The 26,096-nt window shown below is 40.7% G+C and overlaps 1 protein-coding gene across 1 annotated transcript in view; it reads right to left on the reverse strand.

Moving 5' to 3' along the window:
• ABCB1 (ATP binding cassette subfamily B member 1) overlaps positions 1 to 26,096 on the reverse strand; it is an 86,728-nt gene that overhangs the window by 18,619 nt on the left and 42,013 nt on the right. Inside the window, 12 exon segments of the mRNA XM_087447087.1 lie at positions 7,413 to 7,616; positions 13,890 to 13,973; positions 16,708 to 16,785; positions 18,745 to 18,852; positions 20,030 to 20,176; positions 20,720 to 20,896; positions 21,744 to 21,905; positions 23,932 to 24,102; positions 24,414 to 24,617; positions 24,727 to 24,852; positions 25,068 to 25,178; positions 25,326 to 25,439. Coding sequence (XP_087303213.1) covers positions 7,413 to 7,616; positions 13,890 to 13,973; positions 16,708 to 16,785; positions 18,745 to 18,852; positions 20,030 to 20,176; positions 20,720 to 20,896; positions 21,744 to 21,905; positions 23,932 to 24,102; positions 24,414 to 24,617; positions 24,727 to 24,852; positions 25,068 to 25,178; positions 25,326 to 25,439 — 1,686 coding nt within the window.

The raw sequence follows: 26,096 nt of genomic DNA on the forward strand, positions 1-26,096 counted from the left end.
TAAATTTAAGAAGACTGAAATAATACCAAGCATCTTTTCTAACCACAACGATATGAAACTGGAAATCAACTATAGGAAGAAAATCAGAAAAGCCACAAATACGTGGAGATTAAACAAAATGCTACTGAACAACGACTGGGTCAATGAAGGAATCAAGAAGAAATCAAAAAATACCTAGAGAGAAATGAAAATGAAAATACGACATGCCAGAATTTATGGGATACAGCAAAAGCGGCTCTAACAGGGAAGTTTATAGCAATACAGGCCTATCTCAACAAAGAAGAAAAATCTCAGATAAACAATATAACGGTGCACCTAAAGGAACTGGAAAAAGAAGAACAAACAAAGCCCAAAATCGGTAGAAGAAGGGAAATAATAAAAATCATGAAAATACATGAAATTTCATGAGAGACTAAAAAAACAATGGAAAAAATTAATAAAGCCAAGAGCTGGTTCTTTGAAAAGATAAACAAAATTGACAAACCTTTAGCTAGACTCACCAAGAAAGAAAGAGAGAAGGCTCAAATAAGTAAAATCAGAAATGAAAGAAGAGATATTACAACGGACACCTCAGAAATACAAAAGATTATCAGAGAATACTATAAAAAGCTATATGCCAACAAATTCGACAATCTGGAAGAAATGGATGAATTCTTAGAATCATACAACCTTCCAACACTGGATCAAGAAGAAATAGAGAATTTGAATAGACCAATCACCAGTAAGGAGATTGAAACAGTAATCAAAAACCTCCCCAAAAATAAAAGTCCAGGACCAGACAGCTTCCCAGGTGAATTCTACCAAACATTCAAAGAGGACTTAATACCTATCCTTCTCAAACTCTTCCAAAAAATTGAGGAGGGGGGGAAGCTCCCTAACTTATTCTACGAAGCCGACATTACCCTGATACCAAAACCAGACAAGGACAACACAAAAAAAGAAAACTACAGGCCAATATCACTGATGAACATGGATGCAAAAATCCTCAACAAAATACTAGCAAATCGCATACAACAATACATTAAAAGATACACCATGATCAGGTGGGATTTATTCCAGGGATGCAGGGATGGTTCAACATTCGCAAATCAATCAACGTGATACACTACATTAATAAAATGAATAAAAATCACATGATCATCTCAATAGATGCAGAGAAAGCATTTGAGAAGATACAGCACCCATTTATGATAAAAACTCTTAATAAAATGGGTATAGAAGGAAATTACCTCAACATAATAAAGGCCATATATGACGAACCCACAACTAATATCATCCTCAGTGGTGAAAAACTGAAAGCTATCCCTCTAAGATCAGGAACCAGACAAGGATGCCCACTGTCACCACTCCTATTTAACATAGTACTGGAAGTCCTAGCCAGAGCAATCAGGCAAGAGAAAGAAATAAAAGGGATCCAAATTGGAAAGGAAGAAGTGAAACTGTCACTATTTGCAGATGACATGATTTTATATATAGAAAACCCTAAAGAATCCACCAAAAACCTTTTAGAAGTAATAAACGAATACAGTAAAGTTGCAGGATACACAATCAACATACAAAAATCAGTTGCATTTCTATACACTAACAACGAAGTAGCATAAAGAGAAATTAAGAATACCATCCCATTTACAATTGCAACAAAAAGAATAAAATACCTAGGAATAAACTTCACCAAAGAGGTGAAAGATCTGTACACCAAAAACTATAAAACATTGCTGAAAGAAATTGAAGAAGCCACAAAGAAATGGAAAGATATCCCATGCTCTTGGATTGGAAGAATTAACATAGTTAAGATGTCCATACTTCCTAATCTATAGATTCAATGCAATCCCTATCAAAGTTCCAACAACATTTTTCACAGAAATAGAACAAAGAATCCTAAAATTTATATGGAACAACAAAATACCCCGAATAGCTAAAGGAGTCCTGAGAAAAAAGAACAAAGCTCGAGGTATCACACTCCCTGATTTCAAAATATACTACAAAGCTATAGTAACCAAAACAGCATGGTACTGGCACGAAAACAGACACACAGACCAATGGAATAGAATCGAAAGCCCAGAAATAAAACCACACATCTGTGGACAGCTAATCTTCGACAAAGGAGCCAAAAACATACAATGGAGAAAGGAAAGTCTCTTCAATAAATGGTGTTGGGAAAACTGGACAGCCACATACAAAAAAATGAAAGTAGACCATTACCTTACACCATACACAAAAATTAACTCCAAATGGATTAAAGACTTGAATGTAAGACCTGAAACTATGAAACTTCTAGAAGAAAACATAGGCAGTACGCTCTTTGACACCAGTCTTAGTAACATATTTTCAGGCACCATGTCTGACGGGGCAAGAGAAACAATAGAAAAAATAAACAAATGGGACTACATCAAACTAAAAAGCTTCTGCACAGTAAAGGAAACCATCAACAAAATGAAAAGACAACCTAACAGTTGGGAGAAGATATTTGCAAACCATACATCTGATAAGGGGTTAATGTCCAAAATATACAAAGAACTGATGCATCTCAACAAGAAAAATACTAACAACCCTATTAAAAAATGGGCAAAATACCAGAACAGACATTTCTCCAGAGAAGATATACAGATGGCCAACAGAAACGTGAAAATATGTTCAACATCCTTAACTATCAGGGAAGTGCAAGTCAAAACTACAATGAGATATCACCTCACGCCCATCAGAATGGCTATAATTAACAAGAGAGGAAATAAGTGTTGGAGAGGATGTGGAGAGAAGGGAACTCGAAAACACTGCTGGCGGGAATGCAAACTGGTGCAGCCACTATGCAAAACAGTATGGAGATTCCTTAAAAAATTAAGGATAGAGGGGCCGGCCCGGTGGCGCAAGCGGTTAAGTGCGCGCGCTCTGCTGCGGCGGCCCGGGGTTCGCTGGTTCGGATCCCGGGCGCGCACCGACGCACTGCTTGGCAAGCCATGCTGTGGCGGCGTCCCATATAAAGTGGAGGACGATGGGCACAGATGTTAGCCCAGGGCCGTCTTCCTCAGCAAAAAAAGAGGAGGATTGGCGGATGTTAGCACAGGGCTGATCTCACAAAAAAAAAAAAAATTAAGGATAGAACTACCATACGATCCAGCTATTCCACTGCTGGGTATTTATCCAAAGAACATGAAAACACCAATGCATAAAGACACATGCACCCTTGTGTTCACTGCAGTGTTGTTCACAATAGCCAAAACTTGGAAGCAACCTAAGTGCCCATCAAGGGACGAATGGATAAAGAAGATGTGGTATATATACACAATGGAATACTACTCAGCCATAAGAAATGATGAAATCCAGCCATTTGTGACAACATGGGTGGACATTGAGGGTATTATGCAAAGTGAAATAAGTCAGAGGGAGAAGGTCAAATACCATATGATCTCACTCATTAAGTAGTAGATAATAACAACAACAAACAACACCTAGAGACAGAGATTGGATTAGTGGTTACCAGAGGAGGGAGGAGGGCAAAAGGGATAATTGGGCACATGTGTGTGTGATGGATTGTAATCAGTATTTGGGTGGTGAACATGAGAACATGATGTAATCCATGCAGAAATAGAAGTATAGTGATGTACACCTGAAATTCATACAATGATATAAACCAATGTTACTGCAATAAACAAACAAACAAAAAACTATCTAGAAATAAATTTAACAAAAGAGGAGAAAGACCTGCACACTGAAAACTATAAGACACTAATGAAAGAAATTGAAGATGACACAACATGGAAAGATATACCATGCTCATGGATTCAAAGAATTAATATTGTTAAAATGTCCACACTACCCAAAGCAATCCACAGATTGAATGCAACCCCTGTTAAAATACCAATGGCATTTTTCACAGAACTAAAATAATCCTAAAATTTGTATGGAACCACAAAAGACCCCAAATACCCAAAGCAGTCCTGAGAAAGGAGAAGAAAGGTATCACACTCCCTGATTTCAAACTATACTACAAAGCTATAGTAATCAAAACAGCATGGTACTGGCACGAAAACAGACACACAGATCAATGGAACAGAATAGAGTGGCCAGAAATAAACCCACACACCGATGGACAGCTAATTTTCGACAAAGGAGCCAAGAACATACCATGGAGAAAGGAAAGTCTCTTCAACAAATGGTGTTGGGAAAACTGGACAGCCACATGCAAAAAAATGAAAGTAGACCATTATCTTACACCATACACAAAAATTAAAATGGATTAAGGACTTAAGAGCTGAAACCATAAAATTCCTAAAGGAATACATAGGTAGTAAACTTTTTGACATCGGTCTTAACAGTGTTTTTTTGGATATGTCTCCTCAGGCAAGGGCAACACAAGCAAAAATAAACAAATGGAACTACATCAAACTAAAATGGTTTTGCACAGCACACGAAACCATCAACAAAACAAAAAGGCAACTACTGAATTCGAGAATATATTTGCAAATGATATATCCAATAAGGGGTTAATATCCAAAATATAAAAGAACACATACAACTCAATATCAAAAAGACAAATATGCCAATTAAAAAACGTGCAGAGAGCCTGAACAGACATTTTTCCAAAGAAGACGTGCAAATGGCCAACAGATACACGAAAAGGTGCTCAACAGCACTAATCATCAGGGAAATGCAAATCAAACCCACAATGAGATATCACCTCACACCTGTCAGAATGGCTGTTATCAAAAGGACAACAAATAACAAGTGTTGGCAAGGATGTGGAGAAAAGGGAATCCTCTCGCACTATTGGTGGGATTGTAAATTAGTGCAACCAATATGGAGGTTCCGCAAAAAATTAAAAATACAACTACCATATGATCCAGCAATACCACTTCTGGGTATTTAGCTGAAGAAAACGAAAACACTAATTGGAAAAGATATATGCACCCCTATGTTCACTGCAGCATTATTTACAATAGACAAGATATAGAAGCAACCTAAGTGTCCATCGATAGATGAATGGATAAAGAAGATGTGGTGTATACATACAGTGGAATATTACCCATAAAAAAGAATGAAATCCTCCAGTTTGGGTCATGCGGAGTTTTATAAACCAGGGTAAAAGATTGATTTTATTCCAAGTGTGATCAAAAGCTATTGGAGGGTTTTAACTAGGGGTCAGCATGATCTTATTTGTGTTTGTAAGAGATCGGTGTGGCTTCTGTGAAAGGAATGTAGGAAGTGGGTGGCCAAGAAAGGAGTAGAAGCAGGGAGATCAGTTAGACTGTTGCTTTGTGACTTTGGGCAAGTTACTTGACTTCTCTGAACCTTGAATTTTACTGTCTAACAGGGATAATTCAAAAGGGTTATTGAGAGCATCAAATGAGATGATATATGTAGAAGTCTTAGCATGTGCCTGGTATCTAATAAATAATAAATGGTAACCTGAGAGGGATAATGAGATGAGAGTTGATTTTCAATATTACATGGACTGGTGGGTGCAGCACCACCCCTTTCCCTACCCGCTTTTGTCCCTCTCATGAACCACCACTGAATTGGAGCATTTATCTCAGCCCTGACCTTTACTCAGAAAGCCTGCCATATTCACACATATCCATTTCCAGCTGCGCCCCTTTCCTTGCCCCCTCTGACAGAACTCCAAGAGTCTTAAAACTGACGCATCACTTCAAAGGTGCTAACCTGTGGTTTGCAACGAATTAGGTTATGATCGGTCATATTTTTCCTATCAACAATCTAAGACTCCTTTCTGGGTCATTTTGAACACCTCAGTAAAGGACACTTAAATAGTGATGAATTTTCCTTTTATACATTTTGCCCTAGATTTTTCCATCTCTTCCTCAGATGAAGAGTCAACACCATAGGGGGAAGAACCAACAAAGTACAATATTAAATGAAGTGACTGGTCACAGGATGTATTTGCTGGCAGGGGCCAGTGTTACATGGGCCCTACCACAGCCAGACGCCTGTGGTCTGCACCACCCTGCTGAACCTCAGGACTGGGCCTCTAACGGCCTGAAGGGAAGCCTCATATGAGGTCTTTCCCCATAGACACCAATTGGGAAGCACTAGAGCTGGTCCAAAGGAATTTCCTGAAGGAATACCAAGGAAATGGGATAAAAAAAGTCTGAGGAGATAGCAGGGAGGTGGAGGACAAAGTCTTAGTAGTGATGACCAACCTCCAGGACCCTCTTCCTCATTCTTATTGATGAGGTGCCTGGACCAGAGACAAAGTACCTCAGACACCTGGGCCTACTGAGAGCCACGGCCACTGACACTGCCTGGGTCCCTGCCGTGACTCTTGGGAACCTTGCAAGGGCCACTGATAGATAAATCCCCATCCCAGACGTTAGGCCCAGTTTAGGGGGTCAGCCCTTCTCTGACTGCTCATTTCTGCAGTGGTACAGATCATGTGATATCGGATTATGTTCTGCCATCAGCAGACCTCTTTGTTTCTTTACAGACAGAGGCACAACTTTGGAGCACGACTGTCTGGGTTTGAATCCTGGCTCTGAGACTTCTCAGCTCTCAGGCATTGGGGGCATTACCTGCCTGTGCCTCAGCCTCACCTGAAAAAGGAGCTAATAATAGAATATACCTCACAGGGTCACTATGCCACAAAATGCCATATAAGTATTTGTTAAAAAAAAGAAAAAAAAACGAATAGACAAGTATGCAGGCAAAAAAAAAAAAAAAAGGTAAGGATAAACAGGAATAAGAGGAAGGGAGGAGGCATGATAAAAAGGAAAAAATGATAATAATAATTTAAGCCAGATAGAATAAAGACCTTTAGGACTTTTCCATATTTTAATCTCCCCCATCATGGGTATAAGAGGCCTACGTTTCTCAATAAAGGAACGGATTTCAGCTTGCTTGAGAGAAAGAAGGAGAGAGAGAGAGGTGGAGAGGGAGGGAAAGAGGGAAGGAGGAAGGAAGAGTGTGAAATGGCCTGAAACTAGAAAACCCTGACAAAATTCATTGTCAGTTTATGAGCCTAAGAATTTGTTTTGCTGCTTTTCTTCAGTTTCCAATCTGCAGAACAACCGTCAAATAAGATGGCTTTTGGAGCCGGCCCGGTGGCACAAGCGGTTAGGTGCGCGCGCTCCGCTGCGGCGGCCCGGGCTTCACCGGTTCGGATCCCGGGCACACACGAACGCACCGCTTGGCAAGCCATGCTGTGGCGGCGTCCCATATAAAGTAGAGGAAGATGGGCATGGATGTTAGCCCAGGCCCAGTCTTCCTCAGTAAAAAGAGGAGGATTGGCAGATGTTAGCTCAGGGCCGATCTTCCTCACAAAAAAAATAATAATAATAAGATGGCTTTGAGGAACGGATATAAAAATGTTCTCCGAGCACAGTAAGTATTAGTGAGTAACACAACACTGATTTGGATATTTTAGTCTACTTAGGTCAGCAATTATACTTAGTTGGACGCACCTTCCCAGCACCTTCTAGTTCTTTCTTATCTTTCAGTGCTTGTCCAGACAACATTTTCATTTCAACAACTCCTGCTATTGCAATGATGGGTACAATTGCTAAGAGTAAAAGTGTTAATTGCCAGCCATAGATGAAGGATATGATAATGCCTGTCCCAAGATTTGCTATATTCTGGGCAATTACAGCAAGCCTGGAACCTGTAGCCTGCAAAATAAATGAAAAAAATTAGAGGGACACTTTCGTATTATCTTTAAATTCCATGCTTGTATTTTCTTAAGGATTATGACAGTTCAGTTTTATGAAAATCTATTAATTATTCTCTCAATTATGAAATGAAAAGCAAAGGTTTACTTGTAAGTTTATTTGGTTTCTAAAATGAAGATTTCCATGACTTCAGAATAAATACTGAAAGTAGAAGATCAATGATTCAGAGTTTAGTTACATATTTCTATCTCTTCTGATTTTTTAACACCAAAAAAATTTTCATTAGTCAATGAAACCCTGATCACTAAAGCAAGCTCTGTTAATTAGCAAGACAAAATAGTCTGATAATTATATTCAACTGGAAATGTTGGAAATTTCCAAGGTTAGATGCATAACTACTCATATTTTAAGCCTAATATTTGTCTATAAGGATATTCAAATATATCTGGCCTATTTGAGAAGCTTATTGTGTTTAATTTAACCTGCATTTGATCTGGAAAAACTACACAGAGCCCAAAGTTATGGAATTTAATTTAGGATATTAAGCAGGCATCAGAACCTTCAGTTTGAATGCCAGAGGCAGCCTGATACGTGACTTTCAGAGCACGCAGCGATTTCAACTCTACAGCTAGAAGTCACACTATGAAGTCAATTCACTCACTGCTCTACACTTCTCTCCTCCACCCTGGGAACACCCCGTGACCTCAAGCCATGCCAACTTGTACTCTGACCCCAGATCTGCTTTCTCTGGAAATGACCCATCCTTTCTCCACTTCCAAAATTTCCTCTGCCTGAGTGGGGCTGGTCCCAGGTAGATTTCTGATGGAGAACAGTCTAGAATGGTCACTACCAACTCTGTGACTTTGGACAAATTTCTCCCTACTCCCAAAATGAGCAGGTACACTGATTAACCACCAAACCTTCTCTCAGCTCTGAATTTTACGACAGAATCCTTTACAACCCATTCCACCCAATATCAACCCTCTGAAATCCTTCAACACCTATGTGATATAAACACTAGACCAGTAATTAGGTTGAAAAGCTGCTACAACTACCAGTAGCCTCTATACAGTAAATTCCATACCAGGGAATTGCACCTGGGCTGAAGGAGACAGCATAATTAATAGAGCATGCATTTTTATCTGATGCAGTCCCTGAGCTTATACGAAAGGGATGCTTAGGGCCGGCCCCATGGCTTAGCGGTTAAGTGCGTGCGCTCCGCTGCCGGTGGCCCGGGTTCGGACCCCGGGTGCGCACCGAGGCACCACTCCTCCAGCCATGCTGAGGCCGCGTCCCACATGCAGCAACTAGAAGGATGTGCAGCTATGACAGACAACTATGTACTGGGGCTTTGGGGGAAAAATAAATAAATAAAATCTTTAAAAAAAAAAAAAAAGAAAAGGATGCTTAGCCAAATTTGGCATAAGGCAGAGTGAAGTGGCCTTCAAAGCCAGCTCTCTGTATCTGCACATTTTGAAGTCACAGGTTACAACCTGCAGAGAGTCTGCATCACAGAGACAATGCAGATTGCCCCTGTTCTCAGTATCTGCAAGTCCTACTGAGAACTCATTTCCCACAGCAACTGACTGAGAGAGCAACTCAGAACACCCCCAAGTTCATGGCAGATGAGTTACCCAGACATATAAGTGTTCAGCTTTGGATTGTAGGCAAGGCCACAGAAATGAGTAAAATGGATCAAAGATGACAAATTCTTCTTTAATGTACCTCAAAGGAGAATTAAAAGGTCTAGAACCGTCAGCTGGGGGGAGGTGAGGTTCCTTGGCATAATTTGATTTAGCACTTCAGGCGACATTGCACTGGTTACCGTTTCTTTTCTTAAGACTAATGCTCACTGAGGTCCCACGTCTGTTCCCCACACAGAGTGAGAGTCTCTAGAGCTCTGAGGATCACCACGAATGAGAGAGCATGGGGTAGTAGTAGCCAGATAGTTTTCATTTCAAAGAGTAGGGCTGAGAGGAGGTAGCACTCGGAAACCACAGCCCAAGTGTGAAGCAAGGTAAGACAAAAATGCTTCAACACTTGGAAGCCACCCCGACTCTCCTCACAATCTCTCCCTCGCACTGTACTTCTCGTATTAGTATCTCACTCCCTCTCTGACTCAATTTTCTCTCCACCTTTCCCTGTTTCTCCCTCTCCTGCTATTTCTTTCCTCCTCAAAACCACCATATCACTTGAAATCTAATTCTAAAATATTTGTGCTTATTGGAAAAAAAAGCATATTTCCTGAACCTCCTTTTGAAATTAGGAACATTTAACTTAATCCTTCCCTCAACTACCTTCTCTCAGAAAAGAAATTTTAAAACTACTTAGTTGCTTTTGATTTCCATATGGCTCTCATTTGCTTTTTTCTCTGCAGAAATCTAGTCCTAATACCAAAAAAGCCCACAGTTTCATAGGCAAAATGTTGAGACATATTTTCTTCTGATTTATGTTTTGCAGGATTAAACTACTTACTCAAAAATACATCTCAGAAAATGTTTCATTGATGATGAAGTTAAACATGAAAAACATTTAACCTAGGTAAACGTTATGATTAACTATAAACACAAAACTTGAGTCGGCCCTGCCTTTTGTGGCAATGATTTGTGACAGCACAGCTTCCCTCAGATACTTTTATATATAAAAAATTAATTACAAGGCCAGCCCCAGTGGCCTAGTGGTTAAGTTCATACACTCTGCTTCGGCTGCCTGGGTTCGGTTCCCTGGGCATGGACCTGTACCAGTGGCCACGCTGTGATGGCGGCTCACATAAAAAATAGAGGAAGATTGGCCATAGATATTAGCTCAGGGCAAATCTTACTCAGAAAAAAAAAAAATTTATTTTACTACATCTGTGGAATAGACAGATACGCACACATGCATGTGGTATACATATATATGTGTATGTATATGTGTGTATATATGTGTATGTACATGTACATATTTATACTCACACACGTATCCCCCATCATGAAAGGTCAGCTGGTGATGTAAAGTCGATACAACTGTCCTCTCTCAGCCAATTTGTGGTAACAGCTATACTGGGCTTTCCTGGTTCCGATGGCACTCACCAATCTGCTTGCTTCCTCTTCTCTGGTCTTACTTTTCTAGCCACTGTTTTAAGTTCTGGAGGACAGTTCTGACTCAGAGTGGCTCACACGAGGTGTGCAGGTGTCCGTGCTAGTGGGGCCATGAAAGTGCAAGTTTGAGATGCCTTTGAGGAAACCAGTGAAAAGCAGATGGTTGACAGCAGCAGGCAGTTAGGGACTAGTGGAGTTCCCAGACACGGCCAAGGGCCGCAAAGACAACACTGTAGCGGGAAAGGACTGACCACCAGTTTACAAATATAGGAAAGCACTGTGGCCTAAGGCAGGCCATAACTCCAGAGGAATTTAGGGAGGGAAGGACTGCCGGCACACAACGCCCAGACCACATCTGCTCAGGGTTCAGCTGCAAGGGACTGAGTCAGTGTTTCCCCAGGGTTCTGTCCTCAACATCAAATGGGATATGGGATGTGTGTGTCTGTGAGAGCACAGGAGTACATGTGACAAGGTCTCTGTGAAAGGTAGACTAAAGTTACAGCAGCTAAGTTTAGCTAAGGAAGACAGAATCTGGAAACTTGAAGATAATTTGTTCACAGTGATCACCATCCGCAAGAAAGGCTCCTCCAGGAAGCTAGCAAGATGGATTTACCCCAAGCTTGCTGCTTGTTTCTCATGTCAATTTAAGTACAAATAATATAGAGACTAATACTTCACATCCTCCACCTACCACCCGTTTCTCTGCCCCATTTACCAGGAAATCCTTTAACCGCTTTGTCCATCTGGAGTCCTATTCCCCTTCCCCTCTCTCCTGAGCCCACTCCCGTCAGGCTTGGCCCCACCTCGCCTCTGAAACAGTTCTTGTTAGACCCCTAGACGCCTCCACGTGGCTGCAGCACTGTGAGATGCTCCATCCTCCTGCAAGCTCATCAGCAGTATTTGCTATCCTAGCTGCTCCCTCCTTAAAACGCTTTCTTCATTTTGTTTCTAGGACACCGCTCTTCTCCCTCACTGGCCACTCCTTCTCCCTCTCCTCTGCTGGTTCATCGTCACAGCCCTGAGCTCAGGGCCCAGCCTTGCCATCTTCTTTATCTACACATGCTTCCTTGGCTCTCTTCAGTCTCATGGCTTTAAAAGCCAGCAATGTACTGAAAAACCTCCAAATGTATATTTCCAGACCAGAGTTTTCTGCTAAACTCCAGACTTGCAAATCCACCTGCCTTCTTGACACCTCCACTTGGATATCTAATGGGGGAATCTCAAACTTACTATTTTCTGAATAGAACTCTCAATTCTCCCCGAAACTTGCTCTTTCAACAGGCTTCCCAGCTTCATTAAAAAGCAACTCCAGGGGCCGGCCCAGTGGCATAGCGGTTAAGTGCATGCGCTCCGCTGCAGCTGCCTGGGGTCGCAGGTTCCAATCCTGGGTGTGTACCAACGCACCGCTTATCAAGCCATGCTGTGGCAACATCCCATCCTGTAGAGGAAGATGGGCACGGATGTTAGCCCAGCGCCAATCTTCCTCAGCAAAAAGAGGAGGAGTGGCATCGGATGTTACCTCAGGGCTAATCTTCCTCACACAAAAAAAATAATAATAAAAATAAAAAGCAACTCCATTGTTTCAGTTGTGCAGGTGAAAAACTTTGGAGTCATCCTTAAATCCCCTTTCTCTCATATCCCACATCCAAGCAGCCAACAGGTTCTGTTGGCTGTGCGTTCAGAATCTGATTGCTTTTTATCACCTTCCCTATGACCACCCTAGTCTAAATCACTATCATCCCTCCCCTGGATTATTGCAGTAGACTCCCTGCCTCCACCCTTGCCCCCTTCAGCCTATTCACAGAGCAGCCTTTAAAAATTTCAGATCATGGCACTCTCATCTTCAAAACTGTACAATGCTTGAGACAATTTCCCATCTAATTCTGGATATAATGCTGACCTCAACTCTTAGGACTAATCCTTTCACTCACTTTACTCCAGCCACACGATCCCCCTTCTGTTTTGGAAACAGTGGAGGAAATGCTCCAGCGTCAGGGCCTTTGCACTTGCTGGTTCTTCTGTTTAGGACGCTCCTCTCTAAACATCTACAGGGCTGGGACTTTTCCTTCCATCATGCCTTTTGCATATATCACCATATCATTGAGGCCTTCCTTCCCTGGCAACCAGCAACCTCCTCCTGCCATATCGTGCTGCCATTTTTTTTCTACAGCACTTATGACGATCTGACATACCGTGTCGACTCCATTAGGGCAGGGTTGTTGTCTGATTTAGGAAGTTCAAAGTTATTTCAGTAAGTGCACATTCTGTTCAGTTAGGTTCTATACAACTTGATCTAAAACTCAATTTTTGTTGATTTGTTTGGTTTAAGCAAAGAAATCTGTATTAAAACAATTCCTTAGATTTATATTTCAACTTTATAGGTCTCTGTATGCTTCCACATTTATAAGCTAATTTATTCTTACAGAAGCCCCATATATTATACAGAAGGAATATTATTATAGTACTACAGTACAGAAAGATTAAAAAATAAAGATTTATAAGGTTCAAGGGAGGGAAAGACAGGGCAGAGGTCACATGTCTTTTTTCAAATTCCACATCATCTTGTGGATTTTTGCTATTGACAGTTGTAGTTGTAGAAGACATTGTCACTTCGTCCACAAATCAAACCTCCTGGTTCAACAGTTTCTAGTTATATCAATTAAAGAGATTCATGTAGTAGCAAAATTTAAGGTTTAATCTGATAAAGTTGTTTCTTCTACCTTTGCTTTAATTTGTTCATGTGCTTTTCGTTTCTTTCAACCTTCTTTTAGATTTTCTTGCCCCTCTTCTGAACTGTACTTCCCCTAAACTTTCTTACAGCAGCTACACATTTGTTTTTTCAGTAGCAATTACAATTTTCTGTTGATTAATTGAACATTAAACCAGTCTGATCCTACATGATATGCTGATAAATACTTCCTTTTCTCAGTAGTTATCCTTCCACGTGTATTTCGTTAATGGCATGAATAAGATAGCAAATAACAAAAGAAGACTTGTAAGTTATCTATATACTATACAGTATATGATGTTTAAATAGTTAACATTTTTGTTATAAGGCACATGATGTATGGTTAAATATTTATTTAACATTTTAATGATGATGAGAACTAGCACCTGTAATGAGAAAATTAGTTTCACGCTGAGATTCAAAATGGGCAATTCAGACAGACACCAGCAGAAAGGAGGCACATACCCCTTTAACTTGAGCTGCGTCATTGGCAAGCCTGGTAGTCAATGCTCCAGTGGTGTTTTTAGGGTTATCGAACCAGCTCACATCCTGTGGCACAGAAAACGATGTTAGGATCTTAAAGCCCTGTTTATGAAACTCTTGGTGCCGGGGACAGTGACAGGGTCTGCTCTGATTATCACTTGTATCTCTTGCATATAGCACTCAGGATTTGACACTCAACAGATGAGAAAGGGACTTAGACAAACACAAATAATTTCCCTTGTCAAAAATTTTTTTGAGTGCCTCCTTTGTTCCAAATGTGATTTGTAAGCGTTGGATCTATACAACAGTGAACAAAGAAGACAAAGTTGCTGCTTTTGTGAAGCCTAGATTCTAGAGATGAAAGCCACAAGTAAATTAATATATACCATGCCAGGTGGTAATACATGCTATGAAGAAAAATAGAGCAGGATAAGAAGGAAAAAAGTGAAGAAACACACTATTTTATAGATTGGGGAGGGGACAGAGAAGGCCTCTCTAAGGTGACATTTGAGCAGAAACCTGAATGAAGCGAGGGATGAGAATATCTGAGATAAGGAAGAACAGCATGTGCAAAGGCCCTGAGGCAAAGGCATACTTGCTCTCTTCATGCACTGGCAAGAAAGCCTTAAGGGTGGCCACTAGCCTTGAAAGCTGTGTGAAATTGTAAAAGCTGCCTCTTCCTCTGAACAGGTTTCCATTCTCACTTGGTTCTCCCACTCTCTCCCTCTCATACCTTTCTGCACTAAGCCAGTGTGTATAGAGTAGACTATGTACTGAAAAAGGTGTGAAAATGTAGGAGATGAGGTCTTAGAGGCAATGGGGGCCACATAATTTATGACCTTATAAGGAACTGTAAAGATTCCAGAATTTACTCTCAGAGATATGGGTAGCTTTCAGCAGGTTTTGGGCAGAGAGATGTTTTGACTTATATCTTAGAAGAAAGGCTGTGGCTCCTAGGAGGTGAACCTACTGGATTGGGATAATGATGGAGGCAGTGAGACCAGTTAGGAGGCTATTGTAATATGAAACAGAAAGAGAGGAATCAAGGATGACTCCAGGGTTTTTAGCTACACAACTGGTAGAATGGAGCTGCCATTTACTAACATAGGAGAAGACCAGGTAAGGAGTAAGCCCTGTGGCGAGGGGAGAGTCACAAGTTCAACTGTGGAAATGTTAGGTATAAAATACTTATTAGACATCCAAATAGAAGTGTAGAATAGGCAGTTAGATAACTGTAGTCTAAGGCAAAATAAATAAATTGGGTTAAAAAAATTTCTTAAAGTACAGATTAAAATTTAACATTCAACATGAAATAGGATTTTCTTTGTAAAACCACTTATGTTTTAAAATATACAAATACTAAAAAGATTGTGAGTTTGAAATATGAATTTGTGTTGGCTACAAAAATAACTATGGTACTAAGAAGTTATCTGAACTGGTGATTTGAATTAAGCAGTATCTATCATTTTTTCCCCCAAATATTTAAGAAAAAGCCAAGCATTATCATTGATAACACTGTGTATCAGTTTGCTTTTTAAAATTGTTCAGTGCCTCCCCGACTGGAATATAAATTCCTTGCAGACAGGGACCATTTGGATCTGAATGCCTTACGACACTTAGTATTGTGCTTTGTAAACAGAAAGCACTTAATGTATGATAGCCAGACATAATCACTTATGGAGAGGGCATTACACAAACCATCAGCTCGGCTTCCAAATTATAATAGACCTGGGAGTTAGCCTGGAGGCTGGGGGGGTAATGGGGCATTTGGCCCAGGACCAAGGTCAGCGTCGAGCCTAAGTGGAATCTTAGTTACAAATATGGTTTGACTGTGAGTCCTAGGACACGGCCCGCCATCAAACAGTGCTATCTCACTCATTAGATTGAAGGCTGGCTCTGTTACTCACTAGCTAGCAATTTCCATAAATATGTCTTCTTTCTAAGTGGTGCTGGGAGGAGTGGGAAAAGACTGAGGAACCAAAGACAGCTGAGAAAATGTGAATGTCATCTAGAAATCCTAATACAGCAAACTGACGCTTCTCAGCCAGGGTTCAGTTACCCCTGCCACATCCAGAGAATCCTTCTAGAGCATCATTTGATTCACTGCCAAGTCATTAGTGATTTTAAAATGGAAAGTTATAAAGTCACATACAAAATTGTTATGATTCTTAAAGAAACTTTCCCCTTTGACCTGGCTGCTTTGGGTTACATTCCCAGAATCCCTCCTTCCCATTTCCCCAGAAAAACATTCACATCTGCCTGTTGTTAGAGTTCTGAAGGTGTAAAATGTGAGAGGCATTCCATTAAGTCCTTATCAGCTAGTAACACTGCAGCTTGAATGAGTAAATCAGTCCAGCCCCAGCAGAGAAACTGGGCCCTGGGGATGAATTTTGATTTGTGGAAAGAAAGGGTACAGAGGGCATCTCTTGGTGGGAAGAAACACAAGTGTCCTGGTTTCCCAGGGGGAAGAAGGAAAGAAAGAGAGGAAAGGGACGAGGGTACTGAAGATGGCTTCTGCCTACTCTGCCTACAGCTGCTGAGACAAAGGCTGGAGGTGAACCTGCTCTGGAGACTCATTGTCTCCAGTGATCCGTTCCTTGTGCCCACCGCCAGCCCACAGACAGCAGGGCCTCTGCGCCTGACCTGGGGGGCAGTTCAGCTGCATCTCTGAGATGAGACTGAGGGAAGATCAATACAGGACTTCACTCCCAGTAACCTGACAGCGCTCCCACTGCCTGAGACCACAGGGCCCACGTGTGGAGTTCTGTACAGCCCAGGGCACAATCCTCAACAGACATACCTGTCTCAGCATCGATCGGAAAACCAAGTATCGGAGCCGCCTGGTGAGGATCTCCCCAGCTTTGCCAAACGTGTAGCCCTGTGAAGAAAGAGAACATGCCACAGGAAGCAGACTTGTCAGAGACGCAGCCGCTGATTGCACAGAAGGAGGGGGACTTGATGTCATTGCTAAAGCAGGACACTAGACAAAGTCAGAAGCTGATTTCAAGGGTTGCCTACGTTTCAGTGACTGTGTACTATGGTGCACAGCCGCCCTGGTGGAATAGCCAAGAGAGCCAGTTTTGAAACTGATACTGCCACTCCTCAGCTAGCTGGCAGACTGATCAGGGATCTACTGGAAAGGTGTTTCTTTCCTCCACTCCTATCCCTGCTTATTTCTCCCAGTGAACCAATGTCTGTCACTCAGGAAGCTGGAGTTGTTCCCAAGGCAGGGGGCACTCTAAACAGGGTAGCAATATTATATATCATCCAAACTAGGCCACTTTTGAGAGTGCAAAGGGGTGCTATTAATAATTTTACCAGGACCTAAGGTGTCACCTGGGAAAACAGGAATATACAGCCACCCCAGGCATAAAGGATGCAGAGAACAAAGACATCAAATTCTTAGTCTCTTAGTTTTAAAAAGGCAAATTCGAGGAGCAAAATAGGTTGGGGAAGGTGGCTTACAGAGAGACAGTTTTCTGCACTGCCCTCCCCATCCCCCAAGGATAGAACCTTCTGTGTCTGGAGGAGGGAAGAGAGTTACCAGGAAAGAACACAGTGAGATGTGACTGTGTGGCCATGCTGGGCCACCTCTGGGGAGGAAGGACAACAGAACCCTCATCCTGATGAGTTTGGGGATACAAGATTAGAAGGAATACCCCTTTCTTGCTGGAGATCTGGAAGAGGCCTGCCACACAATGGCATGGGGCAAGGAGAGTGGAAACAGCTGTGTGGTGCATCAGACGAGGAGAGGCCCTACTAACAGGCCTGAGTCTCCTGCAGAATCAGAGCAGTGGAGGAGGGCAACCATGTCTCCTCTGTGCTCCCCAGTAGTGTGCTGGACATTACTGAGAGAGAAGGAAGAAACACATGCAAAGAGCACATAGTTATAACTTGTACATAGAGTGTCCCATCTATGATGGCAAGGTCAGATTCCCCAGTGAGACTTGAAGTACTTAGTAATGAGAGACTTCAGTCTGTTTTCATTTGTACCTCCTATAATGTCAAGAAAAATGTTCTGTTTATATAAAAAAAACTAGTACATGGTTACAACATGTGAAATAAAATGACTTATTCAATATTTTTTCTTAAAAAAAAATGTATGGCTGATCATTTATTCAATAAGTGACTGCGTGTTTGTTGCTGCCACACACAGGCCTGGGAACGTAGTCATATGACCTCTTTTAATCATCAAGAGGCAGGTACCATTATCGCTATTTTATAGATGAGGAAACTGAGGCTTAGACAATTTAAACTACTTATTTGCCCAAGGAGACAAAATTAGGAACTGGTTCAACTTGTACTCGACCCCAACTCTAACACCCAAACTCATACTGCCTTACCATACTACACTTTTAGAGCACTTAACTCCTTTGCTCTGTTCCCTCTAGTTTCATTATTATCTCAAGTGGGGGAGATGAGAGGGGAGGAGGAGGTAAGCAAGGGAGCCAGACAAAGCAAAACATCCTTCGTGGTTTTTTTGTTTTTTTTGGTGAGGACGATTGGTCCTGAGCTAACATCTGTGCCAATCCTTCTCTATTTTATATGTGGGATGTCACTAGAGCATGGCTTGATGAGCAGTGTGCAGGTCCACAGCCAGGATCTGAACCCGTGAACCACGGGCTGCTGAAGCAGAACATGCAAAGTTAACCACTACACCATCGAGCCAGCCCCAAACATCTTTGTTTTAAATACATCAAAGAAACCTGGCTCCTAATAACCCCTTAAGAGAGGAGCAATTCTACTAAAAAGAAAATTACACAGATGTTTATAAATTGCACAGTTGAATGATGACCCATTTCTCAAAAATGAATAAAGTGAAAATGTAGATATTTACCTGAAGGAAAAATGTAATAAAAGAAATAATTCCAAGGATAAGAAACAATAGTGCAAACATGTTACTATTCTGTCGTTTTGTTTCAGAATCCTCATTTCTGGTAAAAACCTGTGAAGAAAATATTGAAAGCTTATCAGTTCAACCACTGAAGAAGCCATTCTGGGTCTGACCCATTTCCCACCTAGCACAGGGTTCGGGGTCAAGAGAGCCTTAGTGTAACGGAGGTTGGGGTTGCCTCCCTAATGCCAAACCTGGAAGTGTATGCACTCTGCCTCCCTTAGGGGCCAAGAACGGGTCTGTCACTCCTCAGTTGATCCAATACTTTTCTGCTCATACTCCCTCCTGGAGTAACGAGCGCCACAAGTGCCACAGCTCCTGTGTAAAGCAGAAATGGGAACGACGCTCTTTTCCTCCTTTGGGGGAAACTACACTGGAGGTCAATACATTGCTTTACAATTTGGACATTTCAAACTGTCCCAAGGTGTTTGCAGAAAATCTGCTGGGATGGTTTTGGTGAACCAGAGAGAGGTGGTCATTCACTCAGCCCAGGCCTTTCAGAAAGAAAGAAGGTGCCTTGAGCCAGCCTTCTTTATAGGATGGCCAGACAGATAGCCAGTGGGGGAACCACAGCCAGCTGACCTAGCACCACACATGGAGACCTTCCCCGAGATGTGTAAGACAGAGAAGAACCACTCCACAGGGAAAGAAAACAAACATCTCCCTTCACATGGGCCACAGTCAGTCTAGTAACAGAGCCATATTCCTAACCTGTAGAAAGCACGTAGAACAAACACGTGTCAACCTCAGTCTTTCGGAAGCTGTTCCACTTGTGTTCATCTTAACAAGTGGGATGGACATCTCACAGAGGCAGCGTGCTAGGCCTGCTCGTGTCCTGCCCAGTGCGCATGTCAGAGAACAGCTCTCTCTCAAGCCTGTCTGACACACATGTGAGGACCTCTCTTTGCACTCTGGTGATACAACAGCTCAGGAGCTTTACTCAGAGCCCAGTGATGGCAGGGGAGGGACAGTCATCTAGTCAGTGTCATCGCCTATTTCAGGGATCTGATCCCGAGGGCCCTAGGATCAAAACCAACTGCCAGAACAAAGGAAGATTCAAAAAATTAGCTTTCCTATCACAAAGCGGACTTCTGTTCTTACATCTTCAAGCTGCTTAGTTTCATATGAAGGTACATGTTTCTTGTTGCTTATGTATATAGTTACAAACAAACAGTTCATTCTTCAGTCAGGACTCACAGGTAATCCAAAAATGGACATAAACACTTACCCCTACAATCCTTGAAAATATTACTGCAAATGCTGGTTGCAGGCCTCCATTTATAATGGCACAAAATGTACCAACCACTAAATAAGGCCATTCGGTTATATTCAGCTTCAGAATCCTCCAAAAGGGAATGGAAGGTACATTTTCATCCTGGAAAACACCAAATATTACCATAGGCTAGATAGAAAAAGAATTGATACTTAATTGATTTAATCATGGACACTTCTTCCATATGCATAAAATTTTTAAATGAACATAGCCTATTCCTATTTCCTTATCAACTGATGGCAATTTAGCTTAAAAAAAGTGCTGACAGGCTGTTACATTATTCCTTTATTTTTTGAGAAATAAATGATATTTCCACAAACATTTAACTCTTACCAACGTTTGGAACATAACAAGAATATTTACAAGAAGGGATAAACAGAAAATGTTTATATTGAAGAACGATTATTGTCTGTCTCTTTATATTATAAATTCTAATTCTAAAATTCTTGTCCTATAAATCTCAGTCATAAATGCTAAACTGAGTCTAAAATGTTGAGATTGTGGTTTGTGGAACACTCTGGGGGATAGGACAGGAGGATTCTGGATAACCCTTTCTTGTTCCCTCTCCTAACTCCACCCCAGACCACCAAATGAGGAAGCCACAACAGGAGGGGTGAAGCCAGAACTCGACATCCTCCTCCATACCATGCCCTCTGTTGTACTAAGCTTTCCCTCCTGGCCTGGTGGTGCACGGATACTCTTGCGAGTTGATCTTCTTCGTATTAGACTTGATTCTGAATCTTTTGGAGACATTTCCAAGGCATCAGTTTCACTTTTGGATTCACCAATTGCATTTTCTAATTCAATTTCATTTCCTCTTGTCTAAAATAAACAAGAAACATGCATAAGCCTATGAGGCTCAGTTAACCAATGAAAATTAATTGCTGAACATCAGATATCAAGGAAAATGGTTTTGTAAGTAATTACAGGAAAGGATAAACTTAAACGGCTCTTTATTTTTTTATGATATATTTGAAAATTAAAACCACTAAATAAGAACGATTCCCGTTGAATATGCTGAAATAACACAGCATCCATTCCATGTATCTTATCTCGTCATCTTCACTTTGTGGGTGTTTTTGGCTGAATCAAATTTGCTTTGGACCAGTGCTGTCGAGAAATAGATGGTGCAAGCCAAGCTGTGAGCCACCTTTCTCATTTTAGATTTTCTCAGTAGCCACATTAAAAAATGTGAAAGAGAGAGGTAAAATCAGTTTTAATCATATATTTTATTTAACCTAATGTATCCAAGATGTTAGCATTTCAACATGTAATCAATGTAAAAACATAATTGAGATAGTTTGCATTCTTTTTTTGTACTAAGTCTTTGGAATCTGGGATGCACTTCCTACTTACAACACTTCAATTCAGATTAACTACCATTCAAGTGCTCAATAGCCACATGGGGTACTGTCTACCATAGTGAATGGACAACTCAGCTTTAAATCTTTTGAAACTTTTCCTTAATTTTTCTCTAATTATCCTTCTTAATTTTCCATTCTTTCAAGAGGGGAAAACATATTTAAAACACTAGTCTGATCCTGAAACCACCAGGTATTTTTTCCTACTCAAGATAATCAACTCAAGTAATGTTTATTTATAGCACCAAACACAGCAAAATCACCTTATTCCTCAGATACTGTAGGAAAATTCTAAAGTCAGACTATACCTGCATTGTGACAAGTTTGAAGTAAATGCCTTTCTCTTTCATGAGTTCATCATGATTGCCTTCCTCCGCAATGACTCCATCATCCAAACCAGCGATGACATCAGCATTTCGAACTGTAGACAATCGATGAGCTATCACAATGGTAGTCCGGCCTTTTCTGGCCTAAAGAGAGAAAAATTTAGTTTTTGAATACATGAATAATTACATGCAAAAGTTCATTCATTCAACTTATGTATTTACTGAACACCAGTGCCTTGGACGTTGAAAACTGTCTAAGCTATATAAGGCAGTCTCTCACTTCAATAAATGTATAGTCAGTTGATAAGGGCTTGAAGTGATATTTTATTATAATAAATATAAGCACACATATGATAGTCACACATTAATATTATGTAAGCCTCTAAGTATTTCACTTAATCTTTATCAGCCTAAGTTTATAGTAACAAGCAGGGGCTGTGAAAAGTAAAAAAAGCCTACAGCCCAGGCATTGGGCAATCAGAGCAGACACAGGCCGGTGTGCCATACTGGTGCTCACTAGCTAGTGATCAGTCCTGGGCATCATAATGTGCTATCTCACAGGACAGTGGATGGTCAAGGTGGACAATAAATGTGAGGAAGCAAAGTCCAGACTTCAGCATCACATTGATCTGAACTCAAATCTTAGTTCTCCCATTTATGAATTCCAGGATTTTATCCAGATCTTTTAACCTATGTGAGGTTCAGTTTATTCATATACACAAAATGAGAGTAACTGTGACGACTAAAATAATGCTCATAAAGCATTGTGACACGTACACAGTAAATGCTTAATAAAGGACACTTACTACTAGGTAGAAGCATTAGGGAAAATTTGAAGAGCTATGTCAGTATTTTTAAATGCCCAATCTCATTTTTATTTTAATAAGGAACAAAGCCAGATAACACGAACTTCTCTGAGATTTCTTTAACCTTTGTAACTTTTGCAATGCTTAAGATTTTTGTTACTCTTTATTTCTTTCCAGGAACTAGCAATAAAATTCTCAAAACAAACAAACAAAAGAAAGTATTAGGATCAATGTGTAAAAGAGAAGTGGAAAACTCTGAGAAGATAAAAAAAATACACATTAGAAGAATTAGGTGGCAGCAACTGTGAAGTAGAGAAGACAATGGATCAATTTTTTGGATGTTTTCAAGCAAAGGGGATCATGTTGGATTCCCCCCAAAATTCACACTCTGAAGAAAAATTATTTTTAAATGCAAATTGTAAAATTGTTTTTATTTATAATTTAATACATAGATCCACTGCAGAATAGTAAGAAAACACAGATGTGAAATTACAGATAAGCAAGGTGAAGAGAAATAAAGTAACCTGCTTTTTCCTCCCTCAACAATCTATTAAGCACACTGACAGGATGTTTAAAGGAAGATCCAGTGTTGTTTTATTATTAGAGAGGAGGAGAGTTGGAACAAATATGAGATTATCTTTGACTTGTACTGTGACACTTCACCTCAGAGCACTTTTGGGTTAAAAGGTCTCCACATTCCTTGTCCTCACAGAGCTAGCCTGGTTACTACTACATGTCAGAGACCAAGCACAGTGCCAGGCACAGCTGGAGCACTCAAATCCAATTTGGTGAATGGGTCACACGGACTCAAGAATTGCAGGAAGCTCAAACTCTGCTGATAGTCAAGGACATTTCAAGGCCTCGGTAAGTTTCCAACATCATCGGCTCCAGCCCCCCTCCCGGGGATAAGAGGTTTCTCATGTCCCAAGGAGTCTTCAACAGGCATTTAACATCTTGGAAACCAAATGTGAACCTTCAGATTATATTTTCCTCTTGTTGATAACAGTAAAACTCACAAAACCTAAACACCGGGGTTATCTCTAAGGCTGAGGTTTCAAGATCACAATGAAGACCAATTTTCATTGGAGTCTGTATTTCTCATTGTATAATTTTTAAAATTAGCAAGTACTTTTCAATGAAAGTTTATTCATCTCTACTTAAGAAAAAAACAAAAAACACCAGAGAAATGAGTAGAAATTAAACCAATAGATGCAAAGAGGCCTGACAATTTTATTTTGATAGCTAAAGGGATCACTTTAGAAGTGATCAGAAATTTTCTTTTTTTTAAATAATATTAAGAAGAATTCACAGTGGGATGTTCTTATGCTTATAAATCAGGTCGGTTTGAACTGAGGCTCACAGACCTTGTCCAGGGCCGCCTGAACCACTGCTTCACTCTCAGTGTCCAAGGCTGATGTGGCCTCGTCCAGCAGGAGGATCTTGGGGTTACGAACCAGGGCTCGTGCGATGGCGATTCTCTGTTTCTGTCCACCACTCAGCTGGGCCCCTCTCTCTCCAACCAGGGTGTCAAATTTCTACAACACAGAAAACACAGGAAGATTTAGCAAAAGAGTTAGCTCACCCTTTAAGATGGGAAGTAATCCCATAAACAAGCCAAGCCTCACGGGCAATAATGTCCAGTTCCTTACACTTAGTAATAACCAACCCCAATTTTTAAAATTATCCTGCTACTAGTTCGTGCTCCTGGAGCTTTAAATCTGAAGTAATCTTGATTTCTTATCTTAGGAGGTTCCTCCAATTTATAATAGTTTCCTAACTTCTTATGCATTAGGCCAGCATTCTATTCTGTGAACCTCGAGCACGACAAAGATCAGGAAGGACTTACATTAGGCAGTTTCATGATAAAGTCATAGGCATTAGCTTCCTTGACAGCTTTCTTGATCTCCTCCATGGTGACATTTTCACGGCCATAGCGAATGTTTTCAGCTACTGTGGTGGCAAACAACACAGGTTCCTGACTCACCACACCAGTAATTTCCCGAAGATACCTTACGTTTATGGTCTTAATGTCCTGTCCATCGATGCTGACCTGAAATAAAGAGGAAGTGTGATCTTCATACACTGCAGATTTGTATCGTGTGATCTACAGGGGTAACTGCTGAGTGCTACAGCATCTAGTTCCACAAGAGCCATCTCACCACGCCCTCCGTGGGGTCATAGAGCCTCTGCATCAGCTGGACTGTCGTGCTTTTCCCGCAGCCGCTGTTCCCAACCAGGGCCACCGTCTGCCCACTCTGAACCTTCAGGTTGAGGCCTTTCAAGATCTACCAGGACAAAAGACAAGTAAACTTAAAGGCCACTCACAGGTACTGGGACTATGAACTGACAGTTCAATTCAAACTTAGAGAGGAGGTTTAATTCAATTCAAACTAGGTTTACATATACTTTTTTTTTTTTTTTTACAATCTCTAAAGGGAAGTATCAGAAAGTCTTCATCCAACACATTGCTGAATCATTGATTAATCATTTATCATTGTACCTGAACTTCTTTTCGAGATGGGTAACTGAAGTGAATATTTTTGAACTCCAAATTTCCCTTAATATTATCTGGTTTGTGCCCACTCGTTGAATAGCTGTCAATGCTTGGCTTCTAAACAGAAGAAAATTTCAGAAGATTACTAGGTTACAATAACTACTTTTAGTGACATTTGTGGAGAGCTGGATTAAGTGATAAAGACACCGACTTCTAACTAGAAATACTTTTAGAAAGATGGATAAATGGCTAGCCCAGACTTACGTTGTCAATTATCTTGAAGACTTCATAAGCTGCTCCTCTTGCGTTTGCAAATGCTTCGATGCTTGGAGATGCCTGTCCAACACTAAAAGCCCCAATTAATACAGAAAAGAAGACCTGAGGAAAGTGAAGGAAGGAAAACCATCAAGTTACTTAGACAGTGTTTACTACAACTTTTTTCATACTGCTTCTTTCTTCTAACACAGCTAATTAAATTTTAAAATGGCAAGGCAACTGATGAATACTAAGTGTCGAAAACATTTTAAAAGTTAAAATTCTTTTCAATTTACAATGCAGAATTAGTCTTACTTGCTCAGTGAAACAATGATATAAGTTCTATAGGAACCAGAAGATTAGAATAGACTAGATTTATATTTATTTAGAGCTAAGAATTTTGGTTTACATCATCAGCAGTGTATAAACTGGCTGGAAACAAAGACTAGAAGGAGAGGCAGAAGAACCAGGTCCGAATCGGATTAAGCACTAACTGGCTATATGTCTCAGGCAACTCTCCTAGGGTCTCTGGGTTTCCATTTCTTCATTTGCAAAAACAGTCAAGATTCTGTTTTCCCTACTCTAAAGGAATTGTTGTATCAAAGGAAACAGTATATATGAAACTATTTTGTAAACTATAAAGCACACACACCTAAGGCATTACTCTTGATCAGGTTAAGTCTTTTGTTCCTCTACCAGACTGTGCTCTCTTTGGAGGCTGATAAACAGGTTTCTGGTTTTTTTCAATTTTGCCCTAATCAGTTTCTTGTTGGTAAAGGC

This window comes from Ceratotherium simum, chromosome 1 (assembly GCF_057802395.1).
Source record: "Ceratotherium simum simum isolate JZ-2026a chromosome 1, ASM5780239v1, whole genome shotgun sequence".
NCBI lineage: Eukaryota > Metazoa > Chordata > Mammalia > Perissodactyla > Rhinocerotidae > Ceratotherium > Ceratotherium simum.